This window comes from Guillardia theta (genome assembly GCF_000315625.1).
Source record: "Guillardia theta CCMP2712 unplaced genomic scaffold GUITHscaffold_23, whole genome shotgun sequence".
Classification (NCBI taxonomy): Eukaryota; class Cryptophyceae; order Pyrenomonadales; family Geminigeraceae; genus Guillardia; species Guillardia theta.
Window position 1 is genome coordinate 780,966 of NW_005434651.1, and position 10,347 is coordinate 791,312.

Below are 10,347 nucleotides of genomic sequence, written 5' to 3' on the forward strand. Positions count from 1 at the left end.
GGGAGGGAGAGAGAGAGAGAGAGACTGTGTGTTTCCTCGCGAATGATCATCTCGGGCACAAGGCTGTTTGTTACACATGCTTCGTCCTGACATCCTTCGTCCCTGCAGTGGCTGGCCATGTCGTGAAGTTAAGGTCCCCGCCTTCTGCTCGTGACAAGAACGCGATCATGGTGTCGGACAGCGACAAGTCTCTTTTCCAGCAGTTGATCGAGGAAGCAGGCTGCCATTTCGAGCAGAGCTGCGTTCGCATCTCTGCAGCCCCGGGGTCGATCCGGCAGAGGTTGGAGAAGAGGCTGGGATACGACAGCAACGCGCAGGCAGACTTCATGCAGGGCCTTGAGACCTTCGTCGAGGATCCAGAGCACTTGAAGCTGATGCTCCTTCCTGCCAGGCCCTCTCAGGAGCACTCGGGCCCACAGAGCCTCGACTGCCTGGTGAAGATCTTGCTCGGGGTGTGGGCGGTTCAGCCAAGGCTGGTCCAGCTACTCTTCGACAAGATCCCCGAGTACTTTGACAGCCATGACAAGGAGCTATCCTTCCGGGAGAGCGTGCCCCGGCTCATCCTCTCCCAGCTGAAGTGGATTGAGTCAGTTCACCCCGAGTCCGACCTGACGTCGAGGCTCCTGCAGCTCATCGACATCGCTCCCCTTGCCATCCGGCTGGACGCCATCAACATCATCCCAGAGATCGTGATGGACTGTGACCATGCTGGCGTTGTGTCCAACCTGCACAATGTCATGCAGACAGAGCCCGAGTGTACCAACGCTGTCCTAGACGTGCTCTCGAACCTCAATTTGGACAGCACCCTGCTGTTGGACGTTCATGATAAACTCAAGGATTTGCTCCGATCTGCTTCAAGCCACGACCTGCCAATGGTTGTGCGATATCTGCTGCAATCTACAACTCCAGAGTTTGCTAGAAGCACAGTGTCGGAGCTCAGGAGGCAGCTGAATTCGGTTTCTGTCGTTCCAGTCAGTGGCAGCGTTCGATTCTCTCAGACCGTCGAGGCCTCTCACATGCAGCACGAGACTCTGATATTCGAGGCAATCTCAACAGGTCTGAAGTTCCGCAAGTACATCATAGCCGCGCTCCTGTCAGAGATCAAGTCGGTGACCCGGGCTGAGGACCACCAGCCGTTTGATCTGTGGGCCCTGGTTGTCATCCGATCGTTGGTGGAGGAGAGGAGACAGAGTGAGATCGATCGAGTTTTCAAGAGCAGGGTCGAGCAAAAGCTGTTCACCCTCACTTTCGTCAAAGAGAGTGTGAACCAGTTTAAGCATGCGTTGAAACCGCACTTCAAACATGCATGTCTCATCGCTGACTCGCTGATTCGTTCCCCTGAGTTTCACCTGGCCTCGTTCGGTGGGGATCTGTACATCACCTTGTTCCATTGTTTCTCGGACGAGTACTCCCGCCAGGAGATCCTCGGGAACATTCTGACGCATACTGGAGGCGGTAATGATGATCAGATTGACGTTGCTCTGGACGTTCTGCTCACCCTGTCCCAATCGAGTTGCCAGGCTCTCCGGCCGTTCTCAGTCTTCATCAAGGGAGTTCTCGATTACCTGGAGAATTTCAAAGACTCGCACATCCGCAAGTTGTTTCGGATCCTGAGCATCTTGAGCATAACATCGGCTGACAACGAGGCCGCAAGGCTCGATGATGAGGTCTTCATCCACATCCGGAAGCTGCTGTCAAGTCCTCGATCTCGCCTGATGCAGCATGGAGTCATTGGCGCAGTTTCAGCGGTGATGTCTCTCTCCATGATCAACAACGCACAGGCCGATGAGGAGCACGCTAGCCAGCTATCGACGAAGCGCTCGAGGACCGATCAGGCTGTCAGTCTGCTTGAGACGGTCAAGGTGAACTGTGCCAGCTCCAGTCATTCTGTCATCTTCCTGTACGACGAGCTAGCGACCGCTTTGGACAATGCTGAAAGACAGCAAGTAGCGGTGAAGGCGTCTACTCTAGAGTGGATCAATGAGAATCTGACCAGCGAGCTCGAGGAGAAATTTCTGGACGACGTTCCCGAGAACCTTGAGACAGAAGGCTTGAAGGCTCTGCATCCCACGCTCCCTGTGGCACTCGATTACAACCTAGACGGCAGTGACGCGCAAGTCTACCTCAAGCTCCTCCCGATGCTCAACTCTAGGACTGCAGGAGACACCTCAGTACAGAAGATGTGCGCGCTGCTGAGGCTGATGCAGACGACTGAAAGAGCCTCCAACGACGGCAAACTCGGTGGGATCGATGCGCTCCTTGGCTGTCCGATCTTGTTCTTCGAGGAGCAAGTGCTGGACAGCCTCGAAGACAAGACTGTGAGCGAGCGCAACCAGATCGCCCTCCTCCTCTTCCACACCAGCAACTGGTTCATCGAGCTGCTGAATGCATTCGGGTGCCAGGAGGAGGAGGAGATGAGGTCCAAGTGCGCTACCAGGGCCAACCAGCTGCTGGAGATGCTCGAGAAGTTGGATGAGATCCTCCGGATCCACTCGCTGGTCCTGCCGAGGCTCGGGAGCTGCCCGCACGAGGTTTCCAACGGCCATCAGAACGAGGGGAGGAAGCGTGAGATGAACAAGGAGAACTTGAAGCCTGTCAAGGCGAAGAAGCAGAAGAAGACGAGTCAAGTCGAGGACGGGGAGGGGAGGGAGGGAGTGGTGCAGCTATCAGCCGCAAGTTGCCTGACGGACCAGATCTGTTCGAGTGTCGGGAACACTGCCGCGCACCAGAACAAGTCGAAGCTGCAGGTGGCCTCTACCTTCGGATTCTTCACTGAGATGCACAACCTGCGCGCCATGTCGACCTCGTTCAGAGAGTTCGAGCTCGACGCCCTCAGCATCCTCAACTCCCAGGGCGTTCTCCTCTCCCCCAAGGCCCTCCTCGCTGCTCTGCAGGAGCTCTGGTGTCAGCTGAATCACGTGCTGGTAACCAAGAAGCACTCTCCCTTCTTCAAAGCTTCCAACGGTCACCTCAGGATCAAGAGGATCGAGCCTGGCTCTTACCTGGACCAGCTCGTGCAGCTCTGGCCAGCCATGCGCTCCCTGTTCGTGAACCTGTCACAGCAACTTGGAGCCTCTGAGGAGACGATGGACATAGACAACGACGAAATCTTGCTCAACACAACCGTGATAGACTGCCTTTACATGTTGATCTCTATCGTCAACAAGTGCATCCAGTACTCCATGGCCAACGGCCTCGGGGTCGATCCCCTGCTTGCAAAGTTCAAGGAGTTTCCAGCAGGGCAGGGCGGGGAGGAGGCCTCGAACCAAGTTTCTGCCTTCAACTTCTTTGCAGAGCCAGTCAAGCAGTTCCCAACCTTCTCCCTGACCTCCTCCTGCGTGTTCCTCCTCTCCAACATCGCGTCCTCGGGAGACAACGAGGTGCTCCGGGAGCAGGTCAGCGCTTTTGCCCTGTGGTGTCTCCGGCAGAAGTGGCCGGACGTGCCGCAGAAGCCAGCCGAGCGAGAGACCCTCTGCAACCTGCTCAAGGTGTACGTGAAGTTTTCCAGCTGCAGCCTCAGCTGCGTCTCGCTGATCACCAAGGAGCTCCTGTACGAGATCGACCCAAGTCACCGCAAGGGAGTGACTTACGTGGACGGATACCCTTCGATCACGTCGCAGAACTTCGTCAGCTTCTTTGCGATCCTCATGGAGACAATGTGGTCGGTGTTGAGAGAAAGTTCTCGATGCTGCTCTAACCTTGCTCCTCAGCTCGATCTTCGCCAAGATCGAAGAGGAGAACTCCGGCAAGAAGACGGAGCCTGACGGCTTCATCCCGACGCTGACAACGGCGGTAGAGTGCTTTGTAAGATGTAGGCTATCTGTCCGCACGCAACCTCACCGTCCCCAGGTGCAGCTGGTGAACTTGACCAAGACCTGGGAGGACTCCAGTGTCCTCATACACTGCCTCAAGTTCGGCAACAAGATCGTCTCCTCCTTCATCAGGCTCGTCCCGTCGTTGAACGCCTGCTTCAAACAGCAGCAAGACACCATCCAGCCCCTCCTCAAGACTTTCCAGGTCCTCTTCCTCCCCTCCCAGCGCCCTCACTTGACCAGCCTCGCTCAGACCAGCACGCGAGTGCTCCAGCACATCTGCGCGCACGGGAAGGTGCAGCAGGAGAAGAGGATGGTCAAGAGCGTGCCCTACCTCAAGAAGAACCTGGAGAGGATAATCTTCAAGGTGAAGGCGATGCTCGACAACCACGGCTGCCTCTCCGCCTTCTGGCTGGGGAACCTGAAGCATCGGAACCTGCAAGGGGAGGAGGTAGGAGAGGTCGGCCGTTGCCCGGCTCCTTGCGTCTGAGAGCTCCCCAGGTCTGCAGTCAAGCTGTCGAGTCCTCGTCGGATGAGGCGCAGGAGGTTGGGGTAAGGAGCTGCTGGGAGCGAGCGAGTGACGGGGTGGTGCAGGAGGAGGCAGACGAGACAGGAGGAGACACGGAGTCGGCAGACGAGGATGAGGAGGGGGAGGATGGGGAAGGGGAGTGAGCGGCATGGTTGTCATATCGCATTGGTTTTGCCTTTTGTTTCATTCGCTTCCCAATTTTCTCTTGTAAATTTATCCTGATCTTGCCAGGTTCTCTATCAGTTGCAGTATCAACCCGCCTGCTGCTCCTCCCTCCTGCTCTTCCTCTCCTCCATCCTCCTCAGCCTCCGCGTCGCCCTGAATCTTTCCAGCCGCTCGTTGACGGGCTCGTCCTCGTCCTTCTCCTTCATTCGCTGCAGAAACGCCTTGTCTTCTTCCGTCAGCTCCTGCGACTGCCTTGGGGGCTCGGCGGCGATGGCCCTCATTTCCTTTCGGATCTCGTCGAAGACGGAGCCAGGGACGCGCCGACTAGTCTGGGAGCTCATGATCGGCGTCAGCATCAACTTGATGCTGTCGTACTCCGCGTCAAGCTCCTCCCTCTTCTTGTCGTACTCTGCCTTGCTCTTTTTTTTCTCGGCCTTGTACTGTTTGCTCTTCATCATGATCTCTCGGTACCTCCTGTACCTCTCCTTTTTCATCTCCTTATTCTTCTTCTCCTCTGGTTCCAGCCTCGTGGGCTGCTCATTTTTTCGCCTCCCCCCTCCTCGGATATGTCGTACTGCACATCGCCCGTGCAGGCAAACGAGGAGACAGGGTGTGAGCATGCTTGGTGTGGCCTGGACACGTCCTTGTGGGGAGGCTGAAAGTGGGGTGAAGAGAGAGAATAGGAGAATGGGAAGGAGGAGGAAAAGGAGGAGGGAGTTGCAAGGAAATGGCTTCATCCTTGTAAGACGACCACAACCTCCTCTGTGAGATCTTGGTAGCGCCGCAGTAATTCTGAGAAGCAACAAGATGATGATGGATGTTGGATCGGAGAACAGGATCAGCCAGTCAAGATCATGACAAAGATGATGAAGATGACGACGATGACGATGATGACGATGATGTGCACGACAACACCCCGGTTCCTCCTCCCTTTTCCGCCATGCACGCTGCCATCCTGCAGATGCAAAATAGGGGGGTGGGGGGTCATCCATAGCACTGTGATCACCCCCCTTATCCATATGAAACAATGGGGTAGATAAAGTGGCAAACCACCCTCGATGCCAGTAGTGAGCGTGTAGCCGCATCATCGAGAGCGAGCCCCTCATACAGCACGCTCCAAGGCTCCCCGACATCCGATCGGTGATCTTAACTTGCCAGTGGCCGGGCCGACCGGCCTCCGGGCCCGGACCGACATCTCAGTGCCCCCGGACATGTTCCATGTGATCACCATGCACGGTTGCCCTCACCCGTGAGAGAATGAATCATGGGATCCGACTCACCGGGACATGGTACAATTGAACCTCCGGGGGTTGCTTCGCTAACACTGAGCGACCTCTTCATCTCGCGCCCCATCATGGCATGGCATCCCTCCTCATGGCATGCATCCCGCTCCGTTAGTAGCATGAGCGTTCAAGAGTCCCCGGGTCCCGCTCGCCCCCCGCCATTGTCCGTGGCATCGCACTGAACAAGTTTACAGGATTCTGCCAGTCATTTTCATCGAATGTTCTATTTTAGCCGGAGTTTGCCATCGTTTAGCCGAACTCTACTTAATTTAGCTACATTCCTCCTAAAAATGGCTCGTAATAAGGTGGTTCACACTGATTTTAACCTGACAGTGACCACTTTTAACCTGATTGTGGAGGGATACAGAAGGGAGTCCGTCACTTTAAGGCTAATGCAAAAGGAAAAGCTTCATTTCTGGTCGATTGGACCTAATTTCCTTGAAATTAAGGAAGATCTGCCTTAAATTTAGACAAACTCCTGCTAACCCATGATTGGGGAGGAGATCGAAACGTTCCAATAAGTCAACGTTTCGATCCTAAATACGTTACAAAACGTTACGGCCACCGAATGGCCCCATAGAGAATCTGGAGGAAAATGCGAAAAGAGTTTTTTTCGTTAATGAATATAGTTTTAAAGAATTGTACCTGGACTGACTTTTAAGGGCACAAGGAGGACTTGCAAGGAGCTTTCCATCGTCAAGTTAGAGAGGAACAGCGACAGGGGAGGACGAGGACGAGGACGAGGACGAGGACGTGAACAAGGGCAAGAACAAGTGCAAGTGCAAGAACAAGTGCAAGAGCAAGTACAGGAACAGGAACAAAGTCAGTGAGTTCGACTGATACAAGAACTATTACAAGAACAACTACCGTTTGAGGCTCTGAACCCAATCTAGCTGGATTATCCTTGTGCTTGAGCCCAGCGCCATGTGCCTGTACTCGCAGCTGTTGATCACCAGCATGCCCCCTCGAGAGCATCCGGCCTTGTCGCAACTTGCGCATGCTGGTGGTGACTACTGCCAGTTCTGCGCGCCAACAGCTGAGGGTTTTACAGCTGAGTCCGTCAAGACTTTCTTTCAAGCTCGACCCCTACAAGCCCAGGTAGGAGGAGAAGCAACATGGTCGCTCCGACGGCTCATGTTCCTCCCTCAGATGCTCTCGGCGGTGGTCCTGAGCGTCCTGGCGGACCTCGTGGCCCAGATGATCTCAAGGCGCCGCGAGCGAGCACGGGGTATGGAGGATGCGGCACGGAGAGCTGGCTGAGCAGCAGCCGCAGGCGCTGCCGTTAGCTGGATGTCTGCCATAAGGCTCGCAGTCTGGTCCGTCGTCTGTACTCCCATGATCCATGCCTGGTAGGACGAGCACGCGCCCCCGACCCGTCCGTGACTGCTCCTCAGGTTGCGCCTGTTGGATGCCGTGCTGGGGAAGGGGACCAGCTGGAGTGTGGTGACTGAGAAGCTCTTGATGGACCAGGTGAAGTGAAGAGGTGGAGAAGTACGAGTGCGGGGCGGGGGCGGGGGCGAGGGCGAGGGCGAGGGCGAGGGCGAGGACGTGTTTCACGTTGGGACGATTCTGACGAGACCGCAGCTGTTCTGGGGTCCAACGTTTCTGCTCGCGTTCTTCACTTTCGTCGACCTTTGGGACTACTTGACTGGTCATCGGCAGCCCAGCTCCTTCCACCCCGTCCGGATGCTCCGGGAGAAAGTCCTTCCAACTCATCGCAGCGGCATGAGCTTCTGGATACCTGTGAGTGGAGGGAGGGAGGGAGAGAGAGAGGAGGGCTATGACTTCTGTGCAGGTTCATCTCTTCAACTTCGCTGCTGTGCCCTCCCACTTGCGGATCCTCACCATCAGCGCGGCAAACTTCATTTTCAACATCATGTATTCTCATTTTCCTCCCTCCCACTCCCCTTCCTGCACTCTTCTTGAAGCCTCTCCTCCTCTCTCCTCCTCCGCTCTCCTCCTCCTCTCTCCATCTCCTCCTCCTCTCTCCTCCTCCTCCTCCTCCTTTCCTTGACACTGAAGCGCCTCCAGGCTGGCTCTCCGAGCGAGCAGCAGCGGCACCTCCCCGCCGTCGATAAAGCTCAAGCAGCGCTCTGCGCGCTTCGCCTTCCCTCGGCGCATGCTACCTTAGACAGTAGCGACATAGTGTCTCCTCTTGCTTCTATACTTGTACTCTACATCATCATCAGTCTCCTCCTCAACCTCGACGTCCTCACCGTCGGGTCCCTGCCCTCCTCTCCTTGTTCCTCTACAGCCCCGGCGGCAGCTTCCAGTGCTGCAGCTGACCTTGGATGTAGTCCCGGAGTATCATGATGCCTCCTGCACAAGCGTCATCTCCCTCCCTCCCTCCCTCCCTCCCTCTCCCTCTTCCTACCCGTCCGCAAGTCAAGATTCCCGCTGTTCTGCTGATAGAACTTCCTCCTCCTGCAGGTCGTCAGCGAGTCGCCCACAGAGGAGGCGGGCAGACATGCAAAGGATACGCAGCAGGTCGTCAGCCGTGTAGACTTCCTGTGGGTAAGTGAGGGGAAGAGGGCGCAGGCTCGGCCCCCTCACGTTCTGGTTGTTGGCCGGAGTGTCGCAGATCATCTGCTGCCCCAGTCGCTCCAGCCGGATGGCGCGGACCTGGACGAAGGAGGTCAGAGGAAGGAGGAGCAGAGGAGCAGAGGAGCAGAGGAGGAAGGGGGGACGAGCGGGAGAGTCGAAGTGCAGGAGGGTCGAGGGGGAGCGGGAGTCTCGACGAGGAGCAGGAGGGTCGAAGAGGTGCGTCAGGCTCGAGGGCAAGAGCGGAGCAGGAGGGGAGGGCGTCACCATGTCCTGCGCGTTCCTGGCTCGGACGGGAGTGTTGAGCTTCGTGGGGATCGCCAGCCCGCAGTGTCGCTCCATAACCTGTTGGTCCTTCAGCGCCGCCCGCCGCCCTCCTGCGTGACCTTGCGGGGCACAGACTCGCAGACAAGCTGCAGGGGCTCGACGACATCGCGGAGCGTGTGGATGGACAAGACGCCGTTGCAAACGAGATCAGCCTGCTCCCCGAGTCAACAGAGAAGAAGGGGAGGAGGGAGAAGGGACGGACAGACGAGGGAGGGACGGACAAGGGACGGAAGGACGAGGGAAGGAGGAGAAGGAGAAGGACGAGACAGAGGAGGACGAGCAGGAGGAGAAGAAGGATGACCTTGCTATTGATGACAGATGGAAAGACGATGCCAGGACAGTCGCACAAACAGATGTTCTTCCTTACAAAGATCGTCTGCAGTCAGGTCAAGTCAGGATCAGCCTGTTCCTGCTGCTGCTGCTGCTCCTCCTCCTCCTCCTCCTCCTCCTCCTCCTCCTCCTCCCTATCCTCCCTATCCTCCACCTCCCTATCCTCCTCCTCCTGATCCTCCTCCTCTTCCTGCTCCTCCTCCGCACCTGTAGATGTTTCGTCTTTCCAGGGGAGGGGCCATGGGCGACTGAGATCCTCCGATCTCCTTCCTCCCTCCCAGCGGCGATGAGCGAGTTGATCACTGAGCTCTTCCCCACGTTGGGATACCCGACGAACCCAACGGTCAACCGCTGATGGTTCCCTGCTGAGAGCAGCATCAGAAGAGTCCTCCTCCCCCATTCCCCTCCCTCCCTCCCTCCCTCCCTCCCTCCCTCCCTCCCTCCCTCTTCCTTGCCTCCATCCTTGGCCATCGCATCGAAGGCGACAAGCAGTCCGGTAGCATCTGTGCGGTAGCAAACATCAACAAATTCGCTTTCGTGCCTGCCTCACGTACTCAGAATAACATGCTCCCCCTCCTGCGCCTGCCACTCAGCGTTCTTTGCTTGCTCCTGCTCCTGCTTCTGCTTCTGCTCCTGCTCCTGCTCCTGCTCCTGCTCCTGGTGTCGGTTTTGCTCATCCTTCCCTCCATCAGCAGCTGGATCTCTGTCACGCTCAGGAGCAGCGCTGAAGAAGAAGAAGGGTAGCTTCTGCAGGAGGAGGAAGAAGTTTCAAAAAAAGGGGAGCACAGCAAGAATAGCCACCTGCTGCTGAAAGTACTTGACCCACTCTCTTCTCACTTCCTCTGGTACAAGATCAGCCTTGTTCAGCAGCAGGACGTTCGTCTTGGGCCGGCTGTGACGCTCCCCGTCCTCCTCCACTCTACTTTCATTGACGCCCTTCGCCATCAAGTCCTCTCCCTGCGTTTCCTCCTCAAACTTCCAGTCGTCAACGACATCGTCCGGGTCAGGGGCAGCGTCCGACCGCCATCTCCTCCGCTCTGAAGGCTCTTCCTCCTCCGCGTCTTCAGGCTTGAAATGCTTGAAGCGAAGTCAGCTACATCGGCACATCGGGCGGCAGAGCACCAAGGAGCGAGAGGAGATCAGGTGGACGAACTTCTCTAGCGAGGAAGAGCGGAAGAAGAGAGGGTCTCGGCAGTCCAACACCTGCTGCGAGTCAGATTCCCTGCTCTCCCTCCCATCAAGTCTCTTACTTGCACCACGACGTCGCTCCTCTCCACAGTTCGCCACAGCTGCACGTTCATCGCAGTCACCATGACAACTCTCTCACTCTCATCCTGACTCTCCCTCCCCCTTCGCCCAA

At 56.7% G+C, this 10,347-nt stretch overlaps 4 protein-coding genes across 4 annotated transcripts; 2 read left to right on the top strand and 2 right to left on the bottom strand.

The window, feature by feature from the left end:
• Positions 1-167: 167 nt before the first annotated feature.
• GUITHDRAFT_106251 (hypothetical protein) lies at positions 168-4,484 on the top strand (the record flags this gene model as incomplete). Its single annotated transcript, XM_005835099.1, has 5 exons — positions 168-3,661; positions 3,711-3,804; positions 3,850-4,263; positions 4,314-4,358; positions 4,407-4,484. 5 exons carry the CDS (start codon positions 168-170, stop codon positions 4,482-4,484), a joined length of 4,125 nt encoding a protein of 1,374 aa, XP_005835156.1.
• A 108-nt stretch (positions 4,485-4,592) lies between these two features.
• On the bottom strand, positions 4,593-5,126 carry GUITHDRAFT_106252 (hypothetical protein; the record flags this gene model as incomplete). Its single annotated transcript, XM_005835100.1, has 1 exon — positions 4,593-5,126. The coding sequence occupies one exon, from the start codon at positions 5,124-5,126 to the stop codon at positions 4,593-4,595; it is 534 nt and encodes a 177-aa protein (XP_005835157.1).
• A 1,587-nt stretch (positions 5,127-6,713) lies between these two features.
• GUITHDRAFT_106253 (hypothetical protein) lies at positions 6,714-7,268 on the top strand (the record flags this gene model as incomplete). Its single annotated transcript, XM_005835101.1, has 4 exons — positions 6,714-6,887; positions 6,939-7,017; positions 7,063-7,138; positions 7,184-7,268. 4 exons carry the CDS (start codon positions 6,714-6,716, stop codon positions 7,266-7,268), a joined length of 414 nt encoding a protein of 137 aa, XP_005835158.1.
• A 369-nt stretch (positions 7,269-7,637) lies between these two features.
• Positions 7,638-9,365, bottom strand: GUITHDRAFT_86182 (hypothetical protein; the record flags this gene model as incomplete). The annotated part of the gene is made up of 9 exons (XM_005835102.1): positions 7,638-7,963; positions 8,006-8,108; positions 8,164-8,213; positions 8,257-8,297; positions 8,343-8,411; positions 8,598-8,675; positions 8,717-8,809; positions 8,959-9,033; positions 9,195-9,365. The coding sequence occupies 8 exons, from the start codon at positions 9,363-9,365 to the stop codon at positions 8,038-8,040; spliced, it is 648 nt and encodes a 215-aa protein (XP_005835159.1). The 3' UTR covers positions 7,638-7,963; positions 8,006-8,037.
• Positions 9,366-10,347: the final 982 nt, after the last annotated feature.